The 26,625-nt window shown below is 39.5% G+C and overlaps 2 protein-coding genes across 6 annotated transcripts in view; one reads left to right on the forward strand and one right to left on the reverse strand.

Moving 5' to 3' along the window:
- Positions 1-1,367: 1,367 nt before the first annotated feature.
- On the reverse strand, positions 1,368-16,759 carry DDIAS (DNA damage induced apoptosis suppressor). Of its 3 annotated transcripts, none has more exons than XM_081155158.1 (6): positions 16,684-16,759; positions 13,079-13,173; positions 10,713-10,841; positions 6,254-6,415; positions 5,212-5,329; positions 1,368-4,265 (listed from the first exon to the last, which is right to left on the reverse strand). In XM_081155158.1, exons 3-6 carry the CDS (start codon positions 10,823-10,825, stop codon positions 1,665-1,667), a joined length of 2,994 nt encoding a protein of 997 aa, XP_081011284.1. In that variant the 5' UTR covers positions 10,826-10,841; positions 13,079-13,173; positions 16,684-16,759; the 3' UTR covers positions 1,368-1,664. The 3 variants fall into 3 exon arrangements, with proteins under 3 accessions (XP_081011284.1, XP_081011285.1, XP_081011286.1); XM_081155159.1 differs by lacking the exon at positions 16,684-16,759 and adding an exon at positions 16,147-16,226; XM_081155160.1 differs by lacking the exon at positions 16,684-16,759 and adding an exon at positions 15,976-16,051.
- Positions 16,760-16,816: 57 nt separating this feature from the next.
- Positions 16,817-26,625, forward strand: part of PRCP (prolylcarboxypeptidase) — a 53,545-nt gene continuing 43,736 nt past the window's right edge. The window contains exons 1-2 of one of the 3 annotated variants that reach the window (XM_081155161.1): positions 16,817-16,899; positions 17,942-18,126. In XM_081155161.1, coding sequence (XP_081011287.1) covers positions 17,959-18,126 — 168 coding nt within the window. In that variant the 5' untranslated portion in view covers positions 16,817-16,899; positions 17,942-17,958. Of the gene's footprint in view, positions 16,900-17,224; positions 17,329-17,941; positions 18,127-26,625 lie in introns of those variants that run through there. The other 2 variants (XM_081155162.1, XM_081155163.1) reach the window with 2 other exon arrangements.

Genomic DNA, 26,625 nt, shown 5'->3' on the forward strand with positions numbered 1-26,625 from the left:
GTTGGGCCAGGACTCTTTCATCTGAGGCCTTTCAACGTTGTTCCACAAAGCCAAACGGCCCCTTACAATCAATGTCCTCTCTCGTTTCCAAATGATAGTGACTGTCCTCTCCAGAATTCACCTTAAGACATGCTGACGAAGAAATGGATATTCTCTACACAAATAAAACCATTCTTCCTGCTCCACCCATGGGCCTCCTGCCTTTTTTACTCCAAGTGTGGCCAGAAATGCAGTAATTAGAGCTTAAAACGTTCAGAAAACATGGTTGGAATATGTGTTCTATGTTTATGCTATAAAAGCCCAAATGGTAAATATATGACCGGAAAATAATTATCCACTTTGCTGCACCATCTGGGTAAGACTTGCATTTTTGGTAATAATCAATGAAGCACAGTAACAATCTTTGACAGTCATTGGAAGCCAGTATTCACAGGCACAATGAATTCAGCATAAGTAATGATGTGTGACCACCATTAAAAAAAATGGTGTTAGGAAACTACAGAGGCCAGATCCATATGGTTCCATATGAGCAGGTCCGTAAGTCATGGCATTGTAATAACATTTCTACTCTTATTGCAGTGGGAGATATGAAATTAGCCAGAAATGGCACAGTTGACAATAAAGAACATGAGACTATTTCTAAGGCTTGAGGAAGAGATGGTGCCCGTATACTGTAAAACACCTTCACATGCATGGATCAGACAATAAACATGCACCTTTTCTCTGTTATTCTGTATCTTCATTGACAAACCAGTTTACCTTGCTTGGGTCCACACATTTTATTACAGGAGGTTAACAGAGATAGTAAAGGTTTCACAGCTAAAAGGTTTAGCTGAGGTGCAGCTAAGAACTTGAGTGTCTAGAAACTCTCCTGATTTTTGCTATTAGCACTTCAAGTTTATCTCCAAGCACAGAACTTACTGGATACTGTTTGTTTACTCTACTAGACCATGAATTTGAGGGAAGGGCCTTGGCTTTCATCTTTGTGTTCCTAGTGCCTAAATGTAGTAAGCATATAATGAATATTTATTAAATAAAATAGTCGCAGTTTCACATTTAGCTCTAAATAGTCAGTTTTCATTGACCTTTTGTCTTATCCTCAGCCCAGATTCTGCTGGGTTAACTGCTTCTCTACCCTGATCACATAGCAACATAAATGTAATACTCATTAGAAACCTTTCATTGCATTTGATGCATTGCAGTGAAACTATCTGTAATATGCCTGTCTTACCCAGTAAAACAAAATCTTTGTTCAGTGATCAGTGATCTTGTAGCTTGGTATCACAAACTCAACACAGTAGTTGGCCTAATACACAACAGGCATTTTCTGAGCTGAACAATTAATGAAGATTTCAAGCTTTGCTTTGCAAAGGTTTTATTTCTGAACATACATGTGAGTTCAACAAATAATCTTAACAAGCAAAACCAACAATACTACCAAAGTACAATTAAAAAGATAAAGTGCAAAATTATCTGAATCAGAGCATTCTGGATAAAGCACAGAAAAACAATTGCTTTCCCATTTTAAAAGGTGCAATAGCACCTCTTTTCTCTTTGTGTCTCCAAGTGTTCAAAACGGTAATAATGCTTTCCATACCAATGGAGGCGAACGTTTCCAAATAGACTCCCCTTTAAACATTCAGCCACTGGGTTCAGGTGACTTTTTATGAAAACAATTCAGGCGACCAGGCGCTTTTAGTTTCAGGCACTGAAGGTGGCCAGTTTTCTGAAAATGAAGGGCAGCATCTGACTTCTGAACAAGAACCAAGTCCCAAAACTGATTCTTTGGAAATCCAGCCTGAGTGTGTACTACTACAGTTAGGGGTTTTCTGGTTTGTAACTACTGCTGTAAGTGTATTCTTTAAATTTAACTCCTTTTTAATTAAACGTTTATTGGTTCTTTGTTTGACATGTTTCAGTTTCTTTCTCAGTAATGGGTTCTGATCAGGAGAATTACAGGCAGCAAGGCATTTTCTTAGACCCGTGGCTTGGAATCCAAGCATATCTGAAAGAAATGCTTTTTTTGTGGTAGGAGGGACCCATTCATCAATGTCAGATTCAAGGCATTCAGCAACAGGACAGAGGTTGAAAACCTCTGGTTGTATAATACCAGGTATAACAGGGCTTCTGGATTTCTGGCTAGGTGTTTTTATATTTTTTGGACAGCTGGGAGAGGCTTGATGTGCCTCATTTTCAGAGAAAATGCTTGTTTTTTTATAGTTAGTATCAAGATCTGAATAAAAGGCAGGTAGTTTCTTGAAAGCTCCCATCATCCCATGAATTCTTGTTTGGTGAAATCCTGCAACAGGAGTTGACTGTGAACATGGAACAAAGTCTTGGCTATCTTCGACATCACTTTCTGGATCTAATGGAAAATGTGGTGAAGGGCATGTTTCTGGATACATGGAGGCAGATATGTTTTGCAAGGATAATTTTTGTGATGATTGGCTGGAGTTTTCTGAAAGTAATCTCAGTGAAAAATCAGATTCTAGATGATGACTTTCTGCCAAAGACTTTCCCCATTGTAACAAAAGATCCTGTGATTTTTTGGTGGTTTCGGTAGCCATGTCCATTTCTTTAGCACTATCATCAAAGAGATCAGCAGAAGCATTGTAGCTACCTTCATGACCAGGAAAATAGTTCTCTGTTAAATTATTATTGATATGTCCATAAGGCATTTCTTTCAATGTATTTGTACTTCTATTTGGAGTACTGCAAAGAGCTTCTAAGGAATATGTAAGTTTCCTGCAAATTGTAAGACTGTCACCTTGGTTCTTTGGCCACCTACTATATTGTTTATTTTCTAAGTTGCAAAGGTCAGAAACATCATTATACCTCCTGGAAAACAAAGCTGTCAACTTTTCACTCATTTCCAAAGGTGATTTTTCTTCACATCCATTAAAATATTTGATATCGAGACAAGAATGGTCACTCTCTGAAGTACTGTGTGTATGTGAAATCGCAGCCCCACGTGATGAAATTCTGGTAGACTTTCTAAGAGTAGATGTTCCTAAATCTTTTGAAGATGGACACAGAGTTGACAGAGAAGCGTTTGGTAGAAAACGTTCAGAAATATCTGTTCCATTTCTACTTCTAGAGACAGCCTCGGCTGTGTTATCTGGTTGTGACTCCTCCTGAACACTAGGAGCTGGATTTGCTCCACAGGTGGAAAGGAGGTTACCTTTGCCAGAGTTTGCTTTGACTGTTGCTTCTGATGATCTTAAAGCTATAGGTGGTGTACACAAGGCTCCAGCAGTTCCCTGGGGAGTCACAGATAAACTGCTGTGGTCTGCATGTAATTTTTCGATGCCATTATCTAGATGACGCTTCCTACTGCTGGCATCTGTCGGGGTTATAGCAATTTCACTTTCGATAACTGCCAGAAACTTGTTTAAGCTTTCAGAGAGTGGCAGATCATCCCAAATCTTGGGGTCATAATCCTGGGAATCACCAGCTATCTCTTCAAGTCTGAGTGATGTAGGTGGACAACACATAGATCTTTCCTGAAGGCTCGGGGGAGTACTGACATCATGATGCTGGTGACATGTTAGCTCACACTGGGAATACCTCTTTTTAATATCCACTGCACTATGGAAGGATTTTGCATTACTTGGTTCACGGGGCTCTTGCATTTTCAAGGGGAATAAATTAGAACCAGTAACTCCAATTTCATGACTGCTGTGAACTGCACTTGGTCGATTAGCTTGTAAGCCAAGTTCTTCATCCAACTTTTGTGCTGTGCTCTTTTTATCCATATATGAAACAAGGCTCCATGAACACTGAATGGCATCATGGCAACCACCAGAACCAGTGGCCTCTGCCAAGGAAATGCACTTTCTGTTCTGGTGAGGAGTATCAGTGGCCTTGCTTTGTTCTGAAGCTGAAAATTTGTCATCATCTGTTAGTTGTGAAACAATGGAAGTGAGTTCAAGTGATGACTGCCAGAATATTAAAAGATTATCTCTGCCATGGGACTCAAAAAAACAAGAACTGCTGTCAAGGCCACATATGCTGCTGAGATCACTACTTGAGTGTTCTAAAGCAAGTAAGTGGCTATTAGGTGTCTGGGAGCCATCATGAAGTTTCCTGAAATTGGAAAGCTGCAGAAGCTGCTGGAAATAGTTGATGACTGTGAAGCCCGCTACACCTGGGTCTGGTAGGACAACCTGGCAAGCTACTAGCTCTTTAACTTCTCTCCTGCGGCCAGGGCACTGTTCTAAGAAGTTACTGGAATCTGAACCTTGACCATGTTGGTTTTCAAAATTCTGTGAAAGAAGTCAATACATTTAAATGAGAATAAAATTTTCTTCCTTTGACTAGAATGTGAAACAGAGATTTAAAATAATTTCAATTCCTCTACTGTTATAGGCACAGTAGTATAAGTAAGAGAAGTAAACCTCAGAGTAAAGAGACCTGTATTCAAATCCTGGTTCTAACATTTATTTAGTGTTGTGACTTTGGACAACTTATTTAATCTTTCTAAGCCTTAGTTTTCTCATTTATAAAATAGAGATTAAAATACACAGGATTATTGTATTCGCAATAACACATGGAAAACTGTACTGCTTAGCAAATAGTAGTTGCTCAACAAATGGTAGCTGTTATATTTGTCATCAGTTTCCATAAACTTTGAGTGCTTAAGGGAATGTTCACACCTGTTTAAAAAAAAAGATAAAGAACTATCTAAGGTTTTAACAAAGCAAAGCTCTGTGGCATCTGGCTTCACCTTCCCTTTGGGTCTTTCCCACTGTGCAGTTAGGGAGTGCTCTATTCCTGTTTTGAAAACCCTGATTCCAATGTGGATAAAATTTCCATTTGTTCCCTTTAGCACAGAGACAGAATGCGACTACTCCTTCAGTCAGTACATTCTTTACAACGTCTTCTGCCACTTTTATAATTATTTAAGACCACCCTTCCTAACCTATTCTTAGAGTTATCGATATGCAGATAAACAAATATCTAACACTTCTGAATTTATATAAAGTTAGATTTTTAAAGCTCTGAAAGCATTTAAAACTAGGCTCTTTTGACTTTTGAAAGAGGAAGTTGTCACACGGTGTTTTAACAGATCACCTATAGCCGGTTTTTATACAGTCTAAGGTGCTTCTACAGGTTCTCACATTTATGACTCCTAAAAACTAGAGAATTCAAATCATTTCATTACAATGGAAACGTTAGCAGAATAGACAAAAGAAAACTAGCATTAATTACCGTCACTCCAAAAATAAAGCTCTGTCCAACAAAGCAAGTTTCAACTGCTTTAGTTAACAGGTTCTGAGTTGCATCACTATCCAGTATTCCCGGAATTTCATTAGGATCTTGAATGTATCTTGATTGGGGGGGAAAAAAAGTGTGAAGAGATAAACTTTGAAATTTTAACCTGCCATAAAGTTGGGAGATATGAACACTTAGTTTGAAAATGCAGCATGAACCTTTTGAGTTACATATATATAAAAAGTGACTTTAAGAGCTAGGCATTTTGTTCCCTCTAGTTTTCCATAGCTACAAAGACAAAAACAATTGATCAAGTGTGAATAAAGTGGATGCCTGCCTAGTAATCAGGCCCAGCAATTATTCTAGGAGTAGCAGTGAAGTAGTGGTGGGATCTCTAGCCCTTCTCCTCAAAGCAGAGGGAAGTCTTTCCTCTTCCCTGGTAATCCTGGCGGTGGTCCTCTCCTGCCCCTTTCAAGTGAGTCTGCTCTCAACAATAAGGAGACAGGCATTTCTTCTGTCAAGGGATTAGGGGAGGAGGGAAGAAGACTGCTTATATATATCCTTGCATTCTCAGGACAACGTCATAATAGGTCAAACTATGCAGGTGAAGTTGTAATGCAAATGAGAGAAATAGCGAAATTTCAACTTCTGATACGCAAATATTACTACCACGAATGGCTTCTTCTGCCTCAAGGGACATTAACCATTTGGATGTAAATCTCAATTTGGATAATCCCTCAGTATGAAACAATTTTACTTTCTTATTCTATGTCCTTTAACTTGGATTAGAGTTTTATAAATTTAATACTCTAATTACAGTTTAGTTGGCCTGGATAAAAGTAGCCTGGTTTAACATCATCACAGTATGTATTCAGGAAATAAACATCTATTTCTTGATTATCTTTTACAGAAACTGATGATCTGAGGTTGAGTGGTCATCTTTTTACTAAATGTTTATTACTTTAAAAAGACATATCTTTAAATTCTATTAATATACTAAAGGAGTAGCTAGGAAAAAGAATGCTTTAAATAATCTTACCTATGTAAATCAGTGGCTGTAAGACCAAAAAATGCATCTAGGCAGCTTCCAAAAACAGTAATGCCAAATAATTTGTTTGATTCTGCAACTTTTATGGAAAGTCTGTATCTGTAACTGGCATTTTCAGCTTCACCAGTAGAACCACATTTTGGACAATTAGACCTGGAAAAGTGGAAGAAAAAAGTATAGAAATGCTCACCAGTTTATTTTTTCATATGATGAAAAACAAATCTGGAAAAGTAAAAATTAATATTTTGTGTACAAACGTTCCTATGCAACTTACATTCTTCTTAAACTACTTCAGATCAATCTCTTTTGAATTTCTTTACTCTAACAGCTGCCTTCACTGATTTAAATTAAATAGCCCTGAACTGACAGAAAAGTGAAGGGAAACTGTGTGTGTGTGTGGGGGGGAGATATTCTTAGTGGATGGCTAAGTTATCATGAACAAAGTGAGACACATTACCGTTTGGGGTTGGGGGTGTGTGCAAACTAAATATAATGAAATAAAGACACCAACAGAAGACCTAAAAATTAATGTCTAATCTTCTGTTAAAAGAATAATGAACAATCTTGGAAACAGTTAATAAAAATTTATATACATAGCACCAGTTATATTTTTCTCACCATTATAAGAATAACTTTACTTTCTTTAATTTGTTGGAATATGCTAAAAATTTATCAGATTATAAAAGCTAGGTACAAAACATGTTATTTAACTTGTTTTAAGGCAATGTATAATTATGGCCAATGTCTTTCTGGTCAAAAACTATTAAGTGTAACTACTGTCATGTGGTAAGTGCCCGGTCTTGGGATAGTTACTAAATCCCTTAAGCCTTGATTTCCTCATCTGTAAAATTCAGGGTTGAACAAGGACAAAAGGAGACAAAGCAAAAGAAAAGAAAGTAAAGATCTACTGCCGATTTTGCCAATTAATAACTTAGTCTGCTTCTTTCTCATAATTATATTAGATATTGTGATGATTGCTGTCAATTCTATGCTTCCCTCCTTTCTAGTTGTTTGCAGTAACGTCTTATAACTTACATTCTTAATAAAGCAAACTGACCAATGAAAACATCTTGTGATAATGGTTAATCTTTTTCCCCTTTGTGTTGCTCAGCGATTGTCAACCTTTTATCTCATGGCACACATAAACTAATTACTAAAATGCTGGAGCACAGCAAACTATATTTTTTGCTGACCTGACCAAAAAAAGGGTATACTTTTGATTCATTCATACCAGATGGCTATTGTTTTGCTGGTTGTTGTCATATTTTTATTTGACAATCTAAGGAAAAAGAGGTCAGTGCCCCTGACTAAATAGTCAGGTATTGCATGTTTTAAAAATTCTTGTGGCACACTGGTTGAAAATTGCTGATCTAGCTTTAAAAAGCAAATGGAAAATAGAAAATGCAAATAGAAAATAGGTAATTGTAAAAATTTCATTGCTGCCAGATAGCCATTAGGGGGAGCCTAAACTCCATAGCTACCCAGGTGAATATTTTGAACAAAGGTTAATCCTTCATATAAGAAGTTATTGATTCATCATTAGATTTGTGCTAATTATTATTATTTTTGCTCCACTGAGGATGGATCTGTGCCAATCCATTCGTGTAATCTTACCCAAATCTGTTGGAGTTGGGTTGCAGTTTGGCCATAAATACAGCTTCTTTAAAAGTTATATAATAATAATGCATTCAAGTCTAATGTAAAATTCTTAGCAAATCTTGGAATAGTTAATAGGCATCAGCATTTTGCAGTTTATAAATGTTTGCAAAATACACGATTTCATTTTGATAGGTAAACAAGGCCATTTACTCCAATTTACATAAGGGGCAATTGAGATGAATTTTTGCCTAAGGCGACAAAGTTACTGAATTTTATGACCCAAATCCGAGGCTTTGGATTTCTATCCTGGAGATTTTTCCTTGCATGATGTCTTATGATAAGTATAAGAACAATATGGTTAATAATGAACTATCTTCCAACTAGAGTATCAATGATAGCCTAACACAAACTAGGTTTACAAATATGAATGCATATAAACACTAAATTATGTAGTTTTATATAGGGTGTCCCAAAAAAATGTATACACAAAAAAAGTGTAATTATAAAGCCAGGATTATTAAAATACATTTCATTTTCAAAATGTAATAGAATCTACAGACACCCTGTATACATTTCCCTGTATATATATAATGAAGATATTTATGTATATAGTTTCCTTTGGGAATAAGGCTGAATTGAAACAAATGTTAGCATGGAGTAATACACATCAGAACTTGAACTTTAATATGCATACAAATCACCAGGATCTTGTTCTAATGAAGATTTTGATTCAATAAGTCTGGGTCAAGGCTCCAAGTCCTGCATTTCTAACAACCTGCCAGGTGGTACCAATGCAGTTGTTTTTCTGACCACACTTTGGGAAGTAAGAGTAGAGGCAACACATTCAAATTACAATCCCCAGATTTAACTTCTAGAAACACCTCTATTCCAAAATGTCATTTGTTATGGAATAGCAGTTTTCAAACTTTATATGTTTAAAAATTATTAAGAAAACCAAAGAGCTTTTGTTTGTCTACTTATATTTAAAACTGATTATGGGAAATTAAAGAAAATTTAAAATTATTAAGTCTAAAAAGTATTTATTAATTTATTAAAAATAACAGACCCACTGCATGGTTAACAAAAAGAACATAGTTTTATGAAAAATAACTGTGTTAAAAAAAAAAAAAATCAGTGAGAAGAGTGGCACTGTTTTACATTTTGCAAATCTCTTTAATATTTGGTTTAATAAAGACAGTTGAATTCTCATATCTCCTTTTTTGCTCAATCTGTTGTGATATCACATGTCATGTAGTCTTTGGAGAACTGAAAATTCCATTACGCACATGTAGGAGAAACGAGACTGAAAAGGGAAATAATGTCTTAGAATTATGAAAACAGTTTTGCTCTCAAAAAGCCTCTGAGAAGATCTGTCTAAAATAATACCTAAAATTTGTTACTTTTTTTTTTTGATACCAGTTCATTTATTTTTCTAGTATATATATCCCTGAAATAGAAGTGGTTAGGTTAGTGATTCTTAGTATTGCCTTGGTCCTGAAACTCTCTGAAAATCTGAGGAAAGCAATGGACTCTCTCCCAGAAAAATGCACACATGACCAGAACACATGATACTTCACATATTTGGGGGACTGGAGGATTCATATATATCTACAGCCTATTCATAGATCCCAGGTTAAGAATACCTACACTAGATGATTATATAATATCCCTTCCAAATTTATAGTCCCATATTAAATTGAATATATACAATGTAATAAAAACAACTTAAAAAAAAAGTATACTTAATGGAAGCAACCCAAGTGCACATCAATAGACAAGTGGAAAAAAAGCTGTGGTGCATATATACAGAAAGGGCAAAAGTAGGTTTACAGTTATAATACAAATAAATAATACAATAAGTAATAAATAATAAAACAAGAATTTCCCGGCTGGGTGTGGCTCAGCGGTTTAGCGTCGACCTAGGATCCAGGCAATCGGGGTTCGATTCCCAGTGAGGGCACATGCCCAGGTTGCTGGCTCGATCAATGACTTTCTCATCATTGATGTTTCTATGTCTCTCTCTCCCTCTCCTTTCCTCTTTCTGAAATCAATAAAGATATATTAAAAAAAGAAAAAAAAAGAATAAACTGTGTTTTGCGTACTCACCACTGTAAACCTACTTTTGCCCATGCCATATAATGGAACACTACTCAGCCATAAAAATAAGAATGAAATCTTACACACACACACACATATAAAAATAAAGTTAATTTGATCCTTCATATGAAAAGAGTATCATACTCACATATATGTACACACATCGGTATATACATACTTATGTATGTGAATATGATAGTCTTATAGGAACGATCAAAAACTTTCCATACATATATTTTTTATATTTGTATGTCTATATCTTTACATACATCACGGAACCTTTTCCAATGAACTCTTGGAACCCGAATACAAGGATGAGAACGGAGGTCTTACTGAAGCTAAAAGGGGGCCCAGAGCCCAGCCTACTGGTCAGCACTCTCCATTATTCCTTCTCTAATCCCCATCTCGCCCAGAAGCACGAAGCCTTAAGGCTGTGCAGAATGTAATTTGAAAACCATCACCACTTTAAATCTTGGAGTTAAAAAAAGGGAAAAAGTTAACCCCATAAAATAAGAAATACCTATTATAGTTTTTATCGCTAAGGATTTGAAGTTCAAAGAAAATCTTTAGGTAGCAATCTTTTTGCTCTTCGGTGTCTCTAAAATCTTTTGCAAAGGATAGAGTATGGAATTCCTCTGTCATAAACCTGCTGTGCTGTAGCAGTAGGGAAACAAGAGTAGGGAATTTCTGTTTCCTGCGTTGGTTTGCAACTGACTTGGATTTCCTCCCTTGTGCTTACAGACTTTACTTTTACCTTTTGGAGACTAAGATTATCCGAGAGAAGCAATTTTGACATGAAGGATATATAAAACTTGAATTCTGGACAGCAAGAACCGAGGCAAGAAGGAACTTTCTTCTTCTGTTCATGTGTTCACACCATAGCCTGCAAAACAAAGGAGTCACCAGGGTGCAAATTTAATTGTAGGAGCAAATTCATCTCTGAGGAAAACCTCTTAACCTCCACAGCAAAGCCAAGAGGTGTCTTTTCTAGTAAAGGTCAATGTGTTGGAAAACTAATTTTCTTTTCATGCTTAATTAAAAATATTAATAGAAAGAAAATAAGGTTTAAAACATAATAGTTCAAACAAACATTCTGTTTCTCAATAAATATTCCATTCTCAATAATTCAGGAAAACAGTCATTTAGCTTCTTTCACATCTTTAAAAGAAAAGCTACACAGAACTTGTTTCTATCATTAATAGAAGGAACTTAAATGAACTTACATGACTCTTTTAAAGAACCTAAATTGGTGGGAAATGGTCCTTTTTAGCTAAAAAAATAACTTTATTGGTTCTCAGTATGCACATTTTTACACAGCTTAAAGAGAAAATAAGACAATTCATATTTTGCAAACAGAAAAAGCAAAATGTTATATGGTGAAAGGAGAGTTCAAAGTGCTTTAAGATCCTTGTATAAAACACAACCAAGAAGTAAAACAACAGAATAGCAATGTTCTACTCTTTTATACTTTTAAAAATCTCAAATGTTGGTTTGTTTACCAACATTTAAAACTGATTAGCTTAATTATAGTATAAAATGTCTCTGCACATGTTCAAGATAAAGCTGTATCAATAAATTTTCATTTGTAAACAAATGGCAAAGCTTTCAATTCCTGAACATGGGTGGAGCTGTTTCTGAGACTGGCATCCACAAATTTTGACAAAGTGAAAAGCACAGGTTAAAAATCATAATAGAAACTTCTAGGCATAGCTCTTCATAGGATAATCAGAAATTTAGAAATGTGGTGACAATGGAAGGGAGATCTTAAAGTGATACTAATCCTGTCCATCAATCAAAATGACATTTCTATGAAAATAAAATCTTGCCACCTAAGGCAGTAAGATCGAAGCTTGCAAAGATGAAAGATAAACAGACTTATATAAATCACTGAGCTACATTATTAAAGGGAGCATAGGGAAAAAGCTAATGCTGCCTAACTCCTTGTTGTTATCCTTATTTTGGGATCCTTCAATATATAAGACTAGTAAGGTTCTATCAGAAGCACGTATGTATTCCTAGATCTGGTTTTCATTTTAGGCCACATGGCAATCTCTAAGGTCAAGGTAGAGAAGGTGACATAGGATCAAGGAGAAGGCAGAAAGAGGGGTCACACACACACACACACACAAAAAAAGCACCTTCCTTCTACATCTCTAAAATCCAGTTTAGGGTATAAGATGTAACATGATGGTACACCTACCTGTAAGCTAGGGTTGATAAAACCGGGCAAAGCTCCCTCCTGAAAATGTCATCTCTTACCTTGCTCCTTACCCAGGCACCCCCACTACCTTTCACAGGCTGGCTGAAGTAGACGGAGCAATTGCATTTAGGTCTCTCCTCGCCCTTACCCCAAGCAGCCCGTTTCCACTGTCCATCACAGGCTAGGCTAAATCTGAGATGAAGAATTTGATTCCAGGTCCCTCTTCAACCTTAACCCCAGGACACCCTCTGCCCATCACATACTTGGTGGAGCCAGAAAATACCCATCAGCTCCAGGTCTCTCCTCACCTGTTTCCCCAGGCACTCCTCTGCCCATTACATTCTGGGTTGGCATCAAGATGAAGTATTTGCCTCCAGGTCTTGCCCCTTTTGCCAGGCAACCCCTTTGGGCCTGCACAACCTGGCTAGAGCCAAAATGCAGAATTCAGCTTCAGGACTCTCCTGGCCCTTTAACCTCAAGATGCCCTCTGCCCTTCACACCATGGCTGGGGCCAGGAGAGACAATTTGCCTCCAGGTTTCTCCTTGCCTGTTTACCCTACAAACCCAGGACATAAAGCCATACCCCAAAAGACTCCAGATTGCAGACACACAGCTGAATAGATCTGACACCAGACCAGGGTCTGGAGACGGAACCCAGATCAGTAACCAAGAACCCATAGCTAGACTCCGGAGTTGGAGCTGGACAATGGACTCGAGTTGCCAGATGCCGAGGCTGAACCAGATCCTCACAATGTAAACAGACCCATGACTCAATAAGGAAAACTCACAACTCTCTAAGTCCAAGCAGCTAGCTTCACAAATGTATGAGAGAGGAAATAACTCACAGCACTTCCAAATTCTACTAAACACTGCAGAAATAGACCAGGAAGGCTGACAGAGTGAACAAAAATAATGCTTACCTTTGCCCGCAGATGTTCACAATCCTTCAGGTGCAGCAGTTTCTAGAAGTCAGCAGTGTCCCAGCCATTAATTTCATATGGCCGGCTCATCAGTACTGTGGGGGATAAAAACATTATTTTCCTCGCACCTTGTAAGTTCTAACAGCTGGGCAAATAATCAGATTAACATAATCAGATTAACAGAAGAAATTCAAAGTTTAATACTCCTGAAGGGGAATTTGCATACAAATGAACAGCAAAGACAATGAGGTAATATTAGGTATATCCGGCGTTTTGGAAAATGGGGGAACAGGGTCTTAGACTTCAGGTGAAATGGGTGATATGCAGGTAATTTTCAAAAAGAGCAGCATATGTGGCAGGTTACTTTTCCTTAGGCAACCCCCGAAACAATAGCACACGGTGGTAGGGGGAGGTAAGGAGGTCAACAAACTCCTGTGTGGAGTCTGAATTTCTAAAGCTAAGGTGATTATGCTGAAGTTCTCTTCCTAAACCAGGTTTTTCCAACTAAATATCTTAGGAAGAAATGAGATAAGAATCATAGGTTCTTTCTCAGTCTTTTGTTTCTTAACAATCAGCTTGCGTGGCTCAGTGGTTGAGCTTTGACCTAGGATCCAGGTGATCGGGGTTCGATTCCTGGTCAGGGCACATGCCCGGGTTGTGGGCCCGATCAATGACTCTCATCATTGATGTTTCTATCTCTCTCTCCCTCTTCCTTACTCTCTCTGAAATCAATAAAGATATATTTAAAAAAAAATAAAATAAAATCAACATGCCAACCGCAAAACTTTGGCCCTCTTCATTCCCACCTTTGGAACTTTAAACAAAAGTTTTACATCCACAAGCTAAATTAGTAGATTGTTCCATATTTCACTGATACAATCACCCAGTCCTGAAAATAAGTTAATTTAGTTAAATTGTTAAATATTTATTTCAGGAAATGGTGACGTTGATGTACTCCCAAAATTTACCTCCTATTAAATGTCTGATTACTTGCTTATGTGGGGAAAGAACAAACCTCCCTCTAACCTCAAGGTTCTGTTCCCTGGTCTAATCAAACACATATGAGACAGATTAGCAACAGAAAATAACCAAATTTAAGACATACAAATGTATGGGAACCTCACATACACGAGAGAGTCAGAGACCCCAAATGCAGGAGAGGATCAGAGACGGAAAGGAAACATGGGTATGTATACAAGACATTCTGAGCTAGGGATGATGTAAGGTGCCTTCAACTGTCCTTGCAAAATGGTAAGAGCAGATGCTTAGTAAAAGGTTCTATTCCTAAGGTGTACACCAGATGGCAGCAAAAACGAATATTTCCTGGTGGCCTCAACTCAGGTGTTATTCCAAAGATGCACACTAGCTGGCAGTGTGCATCAGAGTGTTGAAAGGGGTCCCACTCTGAGGGAGTAGAAGGTCCACTCACATCAGCTTTGGGTTGTCTCCATGTTGGGAAAATTATTACCTGAGAGAATATGAAGTTCTGTAACATGAGCTCTGGGTTTTCACCAGAGTAAGGGGTTGTGTCATATTAGCTCTGGGTCCTATAATGGTAGGGTGGGGCCACAGCTGAGAGTAGGGGGTCTGACAACTTTACAAATAAGAATTTACAACTATTTTCAAAGATGACCAGAGGGGAGAAATCACGTAAAAGTGTTTTATAGAATAAACACCTAACTATGGAATACAAATAGGAATTAAGGAGTTATCTAATGGTCTCCTTCAAGGGCACATACTTTGTCTAATTTTTCTAAACGCCGTCATAACAAGTCCCTGGGAAATGATTTACTCACCTCATATGAAAACTCTGGAAAGGGAAGAGAGAGGCAGGCAGAAGACAGAAAATTAAATAAACAAAGAACAAACAGACAAAATCTCTTTTGTCTAGAGAAACATTGAATAATATTTTTAAAACATTACCCAGGAAAACTTTAGTGAGTACATCACAGAGTTTGTCCAGTGCATTTATGATAGGTAAAGTACTATTCTAGGGATGGGGAAGGGGACGGGGCTACAGACAGAAAAAACAGGCTTTTGTGTTCAAGGGCTTTAGAACCTATTGGCTAAGGCAATGTAAAACTGCCAATGAAGTGATACAAAGGCTAACACAATAACTGCAAACTCCAGACTTCCATATCTCAACTGCTTACCTGAGAGCCAACTGTATTTACATGTCTCATAGACATCTCAAGGTTTAATAGGTAAGAAACCTGAATTCTTAGTTTATTCTCAAACCTCTTTGTGATTTTCTCCATTTCAGTAAATGGCACTACTCTCCATCAGTAACCCAGGTTAGATACCTAAGGAGTCATCCTTCATTTCTCGGTTTTCCTCAAGTTCCACATTACACCCATAAGTAAATGCTTGAGTCTATTTCCATATCTAAAAACCATCATTCACACTCCTCCCCCCCCCCCCCAATATTCTGCCACCACCTTAATGCAAACCACCACTATTTCCTGCCTATTATGTTGCTGCATTAGCATCCTAACTAAGTAGCCCGGTCCCTGCCAATCTCTCCAGACTCATCTCACACAGCTGTTCTTTCTGAATAATTTCCAGCAGCACTGATCTTTTCTTAGGTTCTTGAACGGGAAGATGCCAAGCTCTTTCTTGCCTCAGGGCCTTTGCACAACCCATTCACTTTAGAATGTTATTCCTTTCCTCTGTTAAATGGCTGGATCATTCTAATCTCTCAGGCCTTAATTTAAATGTCAATTTCTCCGAGACGCCTTCCCAGACGAACCTAATTCAAGTAGGTTCCCTTGTTATCCCTCTTACATCCATCCACAGAAGGTTTAAGTGCCATGAGGGCAGGAATTTATCTTGTTAACCTTTGTAATCCCAGTATCTGGCAGTTCTTGGCACAGATCAAGGAATCCCTTAAAAATTACCTGCAGAATGAATAACTGGAGCTGAGGGAGGATGGTTCATTTGAGGAACTCAGAAAGACATTCTGTGTGACTGGATCGTAGGGCTAAGAGTGGTGAAAAACAAAGCTGGAGAGGCAGGCAAAGGCCGGGCAAGAAGGGCCCTGTAAACCGTGTTAAGGAGATTAGACTTACATCTGAGGAAAAATAGGAGCCATTGAAAGGTTTTAAATCATGAGTGCCCTGGTCAGGTTTGAGCTTTACCGGCCTGGCAGGAAACAAGGCTGACGGAAGGAGAACCAGCTGGGAGGCTACTGTCACAGTGACTGCCTAGAAGTGAGCGATAAGGAAGGAATTCAGAAAACTTTCGTGTTGATCGCTCACTGCTCAGTTAATCGCTTTTCCCTCTGAGCCATCAACGCGGTTTGGAAAAGACCCCTTTTTCAGCACATTACTTTCTGCATAGCAGCCAGCTGAGTATGTATCTCTGAGCACCTCAAAAGCTGCAGTATTGTATTTGCCTTTCTGTATTTCCAGTTCCAGAGGCTCATCCGTGTCTAGCTCGATTAGCACAGTGAAAGCTCAGGAAACGCGGGCCGAGCGATCACAAGAGCACCGTCTAAAATTAAAATGACCGCCCTTTTATAAAAGAGGCTAACTCCTGAAAAAAATAACAAAGTCCCATTTTCCGGCCCCCGCCCTCCGGGAGAACCTCTTCCCGCAGCTACTCACCGGAGGCAGGGGCCGGGACGCCGCCCGGGCAACACTCCGTCAGCCAGGCCGGCAGGACTCCAGTTGAATCTCCCGCGGCCCCTTCCGCCGGAAGTGACGCTTTAGCCGGTGCCTCAGAGCCAATCAGGAGAAGGCGTTGCCGAGGGTGGAGATTAACCTGGATTTGCTGTGAACGTTTGGAAACGATCGCTGTTGGCAAACTGGGTGTAGAGGCAGGTCTGACGAGTTTTTCCCCGGCTGGCCGAGCAGCGGTAGTGGGGCGGCGCGGAGCCCGCTGGGCGTAGGGATTCCCGGGAAGGGTGGGCGCGCCCCTGCGAGTGGCGTTCAGCGGCGTAACGAACGAGGAGGAAAGCCGGCTGAACAAGGGGGCTGGAGCCGTGAAGGCGGAAGGGGTTCTTCCCGAGAGGGATGGGACGGCCCGGGGACGGGGACAGAAAGGGGGTGGCAGCGGGAGGAGGGAGAGAGAGACGGAGAGAGAGACCAGAGAGGGAGAGGGAGAGAGAGAGGCGGGGCCGGAAGCGGCCTGCGGGCCAGGGAGAGGGGCGTTAACGGAAGAAGGGTCCGGGACCCAGCGGGATTCCGGGGCCACGTGGGCTTCCGGCGACCTCCGCCGTGGACGGAATGGGTCGTGTGGGCATCGCGGAGGTTTGGGTTGCCCCACGGACAGAGCCCCGTCGGAGGTGGTTAGACTTAATGAGGTGGAGTCAAGGCGCCAGAAAGAGCAGTCTGAGAGGCCGAGCTGCACCGCTCAGGGACCCAGTGCGAGCCCGCACCTGTCCGAACCCCCGTTTCCTCCTCTGTAAATGGGAACAACAGTCATGCACGCGGAAAGATTTCTGCGATGGTTTTGTTAGATGAGATGATGTGTGTGCTTTATGCTCAATGATGTAGTGAACGATCAATAAACTGTCACGGTAGCTATTATTATTATTACCCACTTAGGTAGGGTTTGCGGAGGGCAAGGGGTGTGGCGATGGAAGCGAGACGGACCGGGTAGGGTTTGGGGGTAACGACAAAGACGAGAATACCGGGTGACCGGGCAGAAAGAGGGCGATCTAGTTAAGGATGGGAGTGCGCTGGCTGGGAGGATGGGGCCCTGGGATGAGGAGGGCACGTTTGGAGTGTGGCTAGGGTGTCCCTGGTTTACGCCGGGTTCTGAGGGGCGGGGCGACTTTGGTTTTCCCGGGGGAGGAGCCAAGTCGAGGTGGGCGGAGCTTCGGGCTCTGGGCAGCTGCCGGTCTACCTCCCACCCGCACAGTAGCCTCCAGCTGAGCCATGGGGCGCCGTGTCCTCCTGCTTCTACTCATGGCTTTCGTGATGCCCGGAGCCCCCATCCCCGAGCCGCTGGCAGTAAAGGCCCTCAGAAGCCAGCGCTTGTCAAGCAGCTTCATATCCCGCCCAGCTGTAGTCATGAAGTACACGATTCACTACTTCCAACAGAAGGTAAGTCTGGGTAGGGGTTGGGAAAGGACTGAGGCTTCGTGGTCTCCCGCCCAACCGATGAGACCCCAGGCACCGGAACCCAAACGGAATTTCAACCCCCTAAATGCCTAGGACTTGTCCGATCTTTGGATCACATTTTCCAAAGGGTGGCCCCAAGTCCCGGTTCTGTTTAAAACCTCTCCTCCCATTACCAGTAATTTACTATCAGTCCTCGCTCCACACTCTTCTGTAACTGACCACGACAGTCACTTCAAGTTGTTCTGCTCTCAGAGGACGCTCTAATTCAAATTCCCTCCTGCCAAATCCAACTTACTTAATGCCAACTCTGTCCCCTACTCTGCTGTAGCAGTCATCCTTTGTCCCAAAGCTGTCCTTAAATATACAAATTTTCAATATCTTATTCAATGATATCTCATATTTAACCTAAAATGCCAGCTTGTCATCTTATGCTCAGCTCAAAGGTGATTTTGTAGCCCTTTTAGTAGAGTTTTTAATCTTCCCTATTCTTCCTAAGACTGAACATATGTATAGCCCCTGCCTCTTCTTTCAAAGTCTTCAAGTGTTGTTGATTTAGTAGAAATATTTTATTTCTTTTATCCAAAATAACTAAATCAGGAGACCAGACAAAGAATAGTTCATCGCTTGGGCACATTAAGGCTCTGGGTACATGTGTTGTAAAGGACTCCTTGGGATGTGTGGCTTGTGGTTACAAGGTTTCCCTATTTTTCACTACCCTCTACCTCCTATGCTAGCCCCTCAGACTAGAATGTGAGTCCTGAGGGCATTTTACTGTGTAATATTGTGGGTAAGGAGAATGAGTCCTTTCAGGCTGTCATTTTCCTGAGTGCTGAAATAGAGAGCAATATCTACTGTGTTAGTCAGGGTTCTCTAGAGAAACAGAACCAATGGATTTGTGTGTGTGTATCTCCACAAAGAGAGATTGATTTATTTTAAGGAATTGGCTCATATGATTGTGGAGGCTTGGTAAGTCCAATTTTGCAGGGTAGACCCACAAGCTGGAGAGCCAGAGAAGAGTTACAATTTGAGTCCAAAGGCAGTATGCTTGCAGAATTCCTTCTTGCTCAGGACAGGCCAGTCTTTTGGGATATTTAGGCTTTCACCTGATCGGATGAGTCCCACCTGCATCCTGGAGGGTAAGTCTGCTTTACTCAAAGTCCACTGATTGAAATGTTAACTCCAACCAAAAAACCACCTTCACAGAAATATCCAGAATAACATTTGACCAAATATCTGGACACCATGGCCTAGCCAAGTTGACATGTAAAATAAACCATCACATCTACCAAGGTTGTTGTGAGGTTTAACACATGAAAGTACATGTACACAGTGCCTGGAATATGGTAGGAACTTGAGGAACTTACTAGAGTAAGTGCTGGTTCCTTCCCCATTCTGTCTAAAAGCACACTCCATAGTATTACACATTTCAGATTGATCCAAATGCATGGCAGTTGTGGAATGCCTCTTCTAGAAACCTAGTGGTTAGTCATCTGTACTCGACTATTTCTATTTAACTACAATAGTGACCAGTGTTTATTTTAGGACTGCAACTTAGCCCAGCATTGAGTTCGTGGCCGCTCCTATAGGCCTCTCAACAGCTCCTTCCTTGTCTGCTGTGAGGCAAGATCAGTGGGCTTGATACAGTTCTGCTTTCAATTTCTTTTGTAGGTTCCCCCTTTTCACTCTTGTCACAGTGGCCCTGATGGCTAGTAAAATGTATCTGTGTCAGGCCCCTTGGAAGAGCCTATTGTTCTTTCTCCTCCTCGTCTTACCCTCTCCCCCCTTCTCCTCTTTTTATAGGTTTGTCTGTTGATGGCCTTCTCCTTAGACCTGGAGTATACTGTCACAGATACTATGTGAATTCTGAACTGATTTCTGTTTTTGCTCACAGAATTATTGTCAGAAGGGGTCTTAGAGATCATGTAATCCACCCCTTAGAAATGATGAATTGACCTTGATCTAAACCATGTAGGGCCAGGAATTTGATAGAGCTTGAATACCATACAGGTTTGAGAACAAATTCTGCTTTTACTACTACTTGAGTACTTTAGACAAATTATTCTAAGCTTCCATTTTTATAATCAGCAAAATGGAGATAATTATACTATCCATTCTACCCATTTGTTGTGAAATGAGCTGGTATGTATGTGTAAAGCACTTATTTAGCACAGTTTATATCACTTAGTAGACATAAGTAGACATACCATATCAGTGGATGGTAAATATTGTTTTATTTTATTTTGTAGTTGTTTTTTGAGAGAGAGGAGAGAGAGACACACATTGATTTGTTGTTCCACTTATTCATGCATTCATTGGTTGATTCTTGTATGTGCCCTGACCCAGGATCAAACCCACAACCATGATGTAGCGGGATGATGCTCTAATCAACTGAGCTACCCAGCCAGGGCCTATCTTGTAGTTTCTTAGTGTACATGGCTTTAACTTTCTCCCTCTGCACTCAGAATAAAATATTTAAATCACCCCTTATCATTATCTAAAATAGTTACTTTGAAAAATATGAAAATCTATGTGAACTCTTTTCTGTTACAAATATAGTACATATGTGTCTTTTTATCAGTGGGATATAACTTAATACACTTGTAAATAAGGCATAGAAATTGACTTGGTTCCTTGCTTAAAAGAATTTTCTTCCACATAAGACTGATACATAAAGAAAGGCATATGAAACTATTTCTTTTTTTTTCTATGTTACTTTGGTTTGGTAAATTTTGGAGTAGAAAATATTATAATGTATCCTTTTAGGTTTTTGCAGGTATCTTCTCTTCTTAATTATATTAAATCTAACACTGTCTTTCTGATATCTGAGTTTTGTATATTTTACCAGTTAATGCTAAAATGCACTTTCAGTAAAAATTAATTTTCGGTTTTGCATTGTTATGTTTATATCCCTCTCTCGGCATATTGTAGGAACTTTGTGCTTTAGGCACTTAAAATGAAGCATTTTCAAAGTTTGGGTTTTAGTGTTAGCTCATGTTATGACCTTGGGCAAGTTACTTAACTCTAGATCTCACCATACTAGTATATAAGGTAAGAGGATTGAATTTGCTGATCTCTGATGCCTGTAATTCTGTTTACTGAGGGCCCCTTGTCTATAGGAAACTGTATTAGGAGCAGTGGGGATGTGGGCACAAGTCTATTTTTTGCCTTATCATTGATTGCCTTTGGTAAATCAGACCTAAAAAATTTTTCCATCTCAATTTTGAATAAAACCCAGACTCATATCATGTCAGGAGTTTTTTTTTAATTAAAAATTAGTTCTGCTACTGACACATTATTTATAACATAGAACATTGTATTTATGTTTATGATTTTAATGTTTACTTGGTTATGAGTGGATTGGAGAAAAAAGAATTGTAGGTAAGAAGAATCATTGATGATATGTCTTATCTTACTTGTCTTCATTCCTAATGCCTTGCATGGTGTGCTCTACATAGTAGTTCTTAATAAAGATTTTTTGAATGGAAAAAAATGGCTATAAATGAAAATGAATAGAGATCCAAGATGGCAGCAGATTGAGTGGAAGCTACACTGACACTCTCCCAGGACCAAACTGGAAATACAACTAAAATATAGAAAAACCATCCTGAATAATCAACTGAAGATGAGCTGGAGAGCACCCTCATAACCAGGGACATAAAGTGGAGACCACATAGAGACTGGTAGAAAGTGCGCAGGTGTGAGAAGGCTGGCCAGGCTACCACAGGCAGCAGCTGAAGGTCTAGAGGGTTAGTGGGAGGTTCCCACTGAGAACTCTGGGGTCTAAGCCCAAGCTGGGCTCCCCAGCCCAGAGCACCAGAAGTGAGAAAGGTACCCACATAACGTCTGGCTGTGAAAAGCAGCAGGGTTTCTGTCTGCCAGGGAGAGAGGGCTAGTAATGCAGGAACCCTCTTAAATGGCCAATGCAGAAAGTTCTGTGTGCAGCCACTCATCTTGGGCTCTGGCAGAGTGAGGGCAAAGTGGACTAGAGTGGTGTGAGAAGAATGTGGGGTTTGGGCTCTGGAGATAGACCTCAGAAGGCAGCCATCTGGATTCCTATGCTGAGCTATTTTTCCATATGGCAGAGGATATCTTTCTCAAGCAGGCATTTACCTTCCAAACAGCTTTTGCCTGGGGGGAAGCAATTGCTTCATCCTGCTGGAAAACCTCTCTGTATCCTGTGGAGTTTCTAGAGCCTAAGGCTCCTTAAGAGACTGATAACAATCAGCTCCCCCACCCTGTGGAGTTTCTACAGTCGGAGGCTCATTAAGAGAATTAGATTAATCAGCCTGCAGGCAGAAGTGGACCTCAGAGTGCTTTGAGTCTTTGCCTGATCTGCTTCTGGACCCTGGCCTTGGAAAAGCAGACTTTGATGTGCATCTTGGTCCTGTCCAAATGCACCTAGCCTCAACAGAGGGGGCCTCAAGATATGGTTTGTTGAGAGCTCCAAACAGGATACTCAGGGCCAGTCACAAACAGAGTCTGATATTGACCTACACCAGAGAACTTCCCAAAAGACTGAGGGTCCTAGCAGATCTACCTAATACATAGAAATAAACCCAAATAGGCAGCCAAAGTGGGGAGACAAAAAAATAAGCCCCAAATGAAAGAACAAAAGAATTCTCCAGAAGAAAATCTAAGTGAAATGGAAATAAGCAATCTATCAGATAAAGAGTTCAGAATACTGATTGTAAGGATGATGAGAAAAGATATAGAAACTATGGAGGAAATTAAGAATGACATAGCAGAAATAAAGAATACACTGGGAGGAATAACACAGCAGATTAGAGGAACCCAAGGATCGGATCAGCAAATTAGAAGACAGGGTAGAAAAAAATCACTCAATCAGAGAACCAAAAAGAAAAAACAATTAAAAAACAAGAGGACAGTTTAAGGCAGCTGTGGGACAACGTGAATGCAACAATATTCGCATCATAGCAGTGCCAGAAGAGGTTGAAAGTAAGCAAGGCTTAGAGAACCTATTTCAAGAAATAATGGCAGAAAACTTCCCTAACCTGCTCAAAGAAAAAGTCACACAAGTTCAGGAGGCACAGAAAGTCCCAAGCAAGAAGAACCCAAAGAGCCCCACACCCAGACACATCATAATTAAAATGCCAAGAATTCAAGACAAAGAATCTTAAAGGCAGTAAGTGGAAAAGCAAGCTGTTACCTACAAAGGAGCTCCCATAAGGCTGTCAGTTGATATCTCATCAGAAACTCTACAGGCCAGAGAGGAGTGGCATGAAGTATTCAAGGTAATGCAAAACAAGGATCTGAAACCAAGACTACTCTATCCAGCAAGGCTATCATTCAAAATAGATGGTGAAATAAAGAGCTTTCCAGACAAAAAAAAGGCTAAAGGAATTTATGGCCACCAAACCAGCGTTGCAGGAAATGTTAAAGGGACTGCTGTAATAAGAAGTTGAAATACAGAGAATGGGAAACATAGACATGAAGAAATTAAATAGTAGTAGAGAACTACTTATCAATAATAACCTTAAATATAAATGGATTAAATGTCTCAATCAAAAGACATAGGGTAACTGAATGCTTAAGAAAACAGGACCCTCCCGGCCGGGCATGGCTCAGCAGTTGAGCATTGACCTAGGATCCAGGCGATCAGGGTTCGATTCCCGGTCAGGGCACATGCCTGGGTTGCGGGCTGCAGCCGATCAATGACTCTCTCATCATTGATGTTTCTATCTCTCTCTCCCCCTCTCCTTTCCTCTCTCTGAGATCAATAAAGATATATTTAAAAAAGAAAAGAAAAGAAAAAAAAAAAAACAGGACCCAAAAAAATGCTGTCTACAAGAGACCCACCTCAGAACAAAAGACACAGGCTGGGATAAAAAAACAACACAAACTTCTGGAGGACTTTAAAGGATAGATCGACAGCAATAGTCATAGTAGGGGTCTTGAACACCCAACTGACTTTACTGGATAGATCTTCCAGACAAAAAATCAACAAGGAAACAGTGACTCTAAATAACACACTAGGTCAGATGGATTTAATTGACATTTACAGAACATTCCATTCCAAAGCTGCAGAATAGGCATTCTCCTCAAGTGCATATGGGACATTCTCAAAGATAGACCACATGGTAGGACACAAAAGAAGTCTCTGCAAGTTCAAGGAGATTGAAATCATATCAAGCATCTTCTCGGATATTTACACTATAGAATACTATGCAGCTGTAAAAACGAAGGATCCCTTACCCTTTGAGACAGCATGGTGGGACCTGGAGAGTATTATGCTAAGCGAAAGAAGCCAGTCAGAGAAAGACAAGTGTCACATAAGCATACTCATATATGGAATCTAATGAACAAAATAAATTGATGAACAGAATAGATCCAGAGACATAGAAGCATGGAACAGACTGACGAATCTCAGAGGGAAGGCAGGGGTGGGTGCATGTGTAGGGAGAGATTAACTTAAGAATTTTTATGTGTACATGCATAACCCATAGGCACAGACAATAGTGGGTGAAGGCCTCAGGGGGAGGGCTATTGGGTAGAAGAGATCAATGGGGGAACAAAGGGTAGATTTGTAATACTTTCAACAATAAAGATAAATTTAAAAAATACTAAAATGAATAAGGAGATGTGGGAGAATAAAATGAAATATACAGTGTTTAAGTCTCTAATAACCTGTTACCATTTATTGAAAGCTTTGTATATCCTAAGTACTCTGCTAAGTAATTAATAGACATTCACTTATTTAATCTCTATAGCTGCTCTGTGAGGTTATACTATTATTGTCTTATTTTATAGGTGAGAGAACTATCATATAGAGAGATTAACTTACATGTTCAAGATAAATTGCTAAACTGTATAAACGTCATTACCTTGCTTGTTGTATAAGTCAGAATAGGCTAGGTTATGGTACTGTAACAAAACTCCAAAATTTTCATGACTTAACCTGACAAAAATTTATGACTCATACTGTGTTTCCATTGGGATGAACAGAAGATTCTGCTCATTTTATTCTTTTGGAGACTGAGGGACTGATAGAAATTTCCTCAATATATGCTCTCATAATCATTGTAGCTATGGAAAAAGAACCTGGAAGCACTTGTGCCAGCATATAAGTGCTCCAGCCTCAAAATGACACATGTCACTTCTTTTCACAGTTCATTGGCTAGAACAGGTTATATTGCTGCATCTAACCATAGGGTGGGAGACAGAAAGTATTGGACTTTGCAGTGCCTAGAAGGAGCGACTAACTCAATTAGTCACTTACCACCCGCCCATCCACCTACACAGGATTCATCCAATTCCTTTTCTATGTCTGGTACTGGGCTAGGTCTTAGGGAGGCAGAGATGATTACATCCTTAGGACCTTACATTGTATTTGTTGACCATTCCTGTAGCACATACTCAAACTTGTATCTGAAAAAATATGGAAAAGCACTGACAAATTTGTAATGTATTGGCATATATATGGCAGCAACTTACAGATTGCTTCAAAGTATACTCCTGAAGAGAGGCTGGTTTACTTAATGTTTTCTTGCTCTTATCATCATAGTTCACTAACCTGATGTATATATATATATATATTGAAGCACAGGATAAATAAAGGAATTTATTTGTTAATACTGTCATTCAGTAATTAAAAATAATTGTTTTACCTGTCTTTTTTATAATAGCTATAAAATTGATACAGATTTTTATAAAAAATCTTCAGTGTGCTTTGTAAGTATTGGTTAATTGTTCATCAAAAAGGCAAATTCTGCATTGGTAATCTATATATTATTGGGGGATTTATAAAAATTTTTCTTATTCACAATTTAAGAGAAGTCCTAGTTATTGTTCATGAGTAGTGAATGAATGAACATTTATTGGTTTTCTAATCTGGGCTAGATATTATGCTAAACCCTTTTACATACCTGTTTTCAATTATTACAAACACTTTTAAAAGATAGATGTTACAGTTGAGCTTAATAGAGATTAAGTGTCTTGATCAAGTCATTAAGGGACAATATTGTGAGTTACATTTTAATCTATGATTTTTCATCCCATTGACATCTAAGTGGTAACAAAACTGATGTCTCTGTATGTATTAATATTATACATTCAGTCTCTACAACACTCCTGTAAGGTAGATATTATCCTTATTTTTAGAGGTGAAACTACTGAGGTTCAGAAATATCAAAGGAGAAAATTTCCCACTTGTAAATGTCCTGATTTCTCATTCCCAGATTGTAGATGATTTGTGGCTTATCCATAAAATGGAATACTATTAGTATGATAAAAATGATGGTCTTGAAGTATACCTGACAGTGTGGGGAAATGTTCATGAATTGATGATAAATGAAAAAAGCAAAGTAGAAAACTGAATGTACAATGTGTTTCCAAATTCATTAACTCAGTTTTTATTAAGTGCCTACTGTGTGCTAGGCACCATTCTAGGCACTGGGGGAAGAGCATTCAAAGCATGAGGAAGAGGCCAGTTTTTTAAAACCCCCTGAAGTTGGTGTGTACTGG

Source organism: Miniopterus schreibersii (genome assembly GCF_964146895.1).
Source record: "Miniopterus schreibersii genome assembly, chromosome: 12".
Classification (NCBI taxonomy): Eukaryota; Metazoa; Chordata; class Mammalia; order Chiroptera; family Miniopteridae; genus Miniopterus; species Miniopterus schreibersii.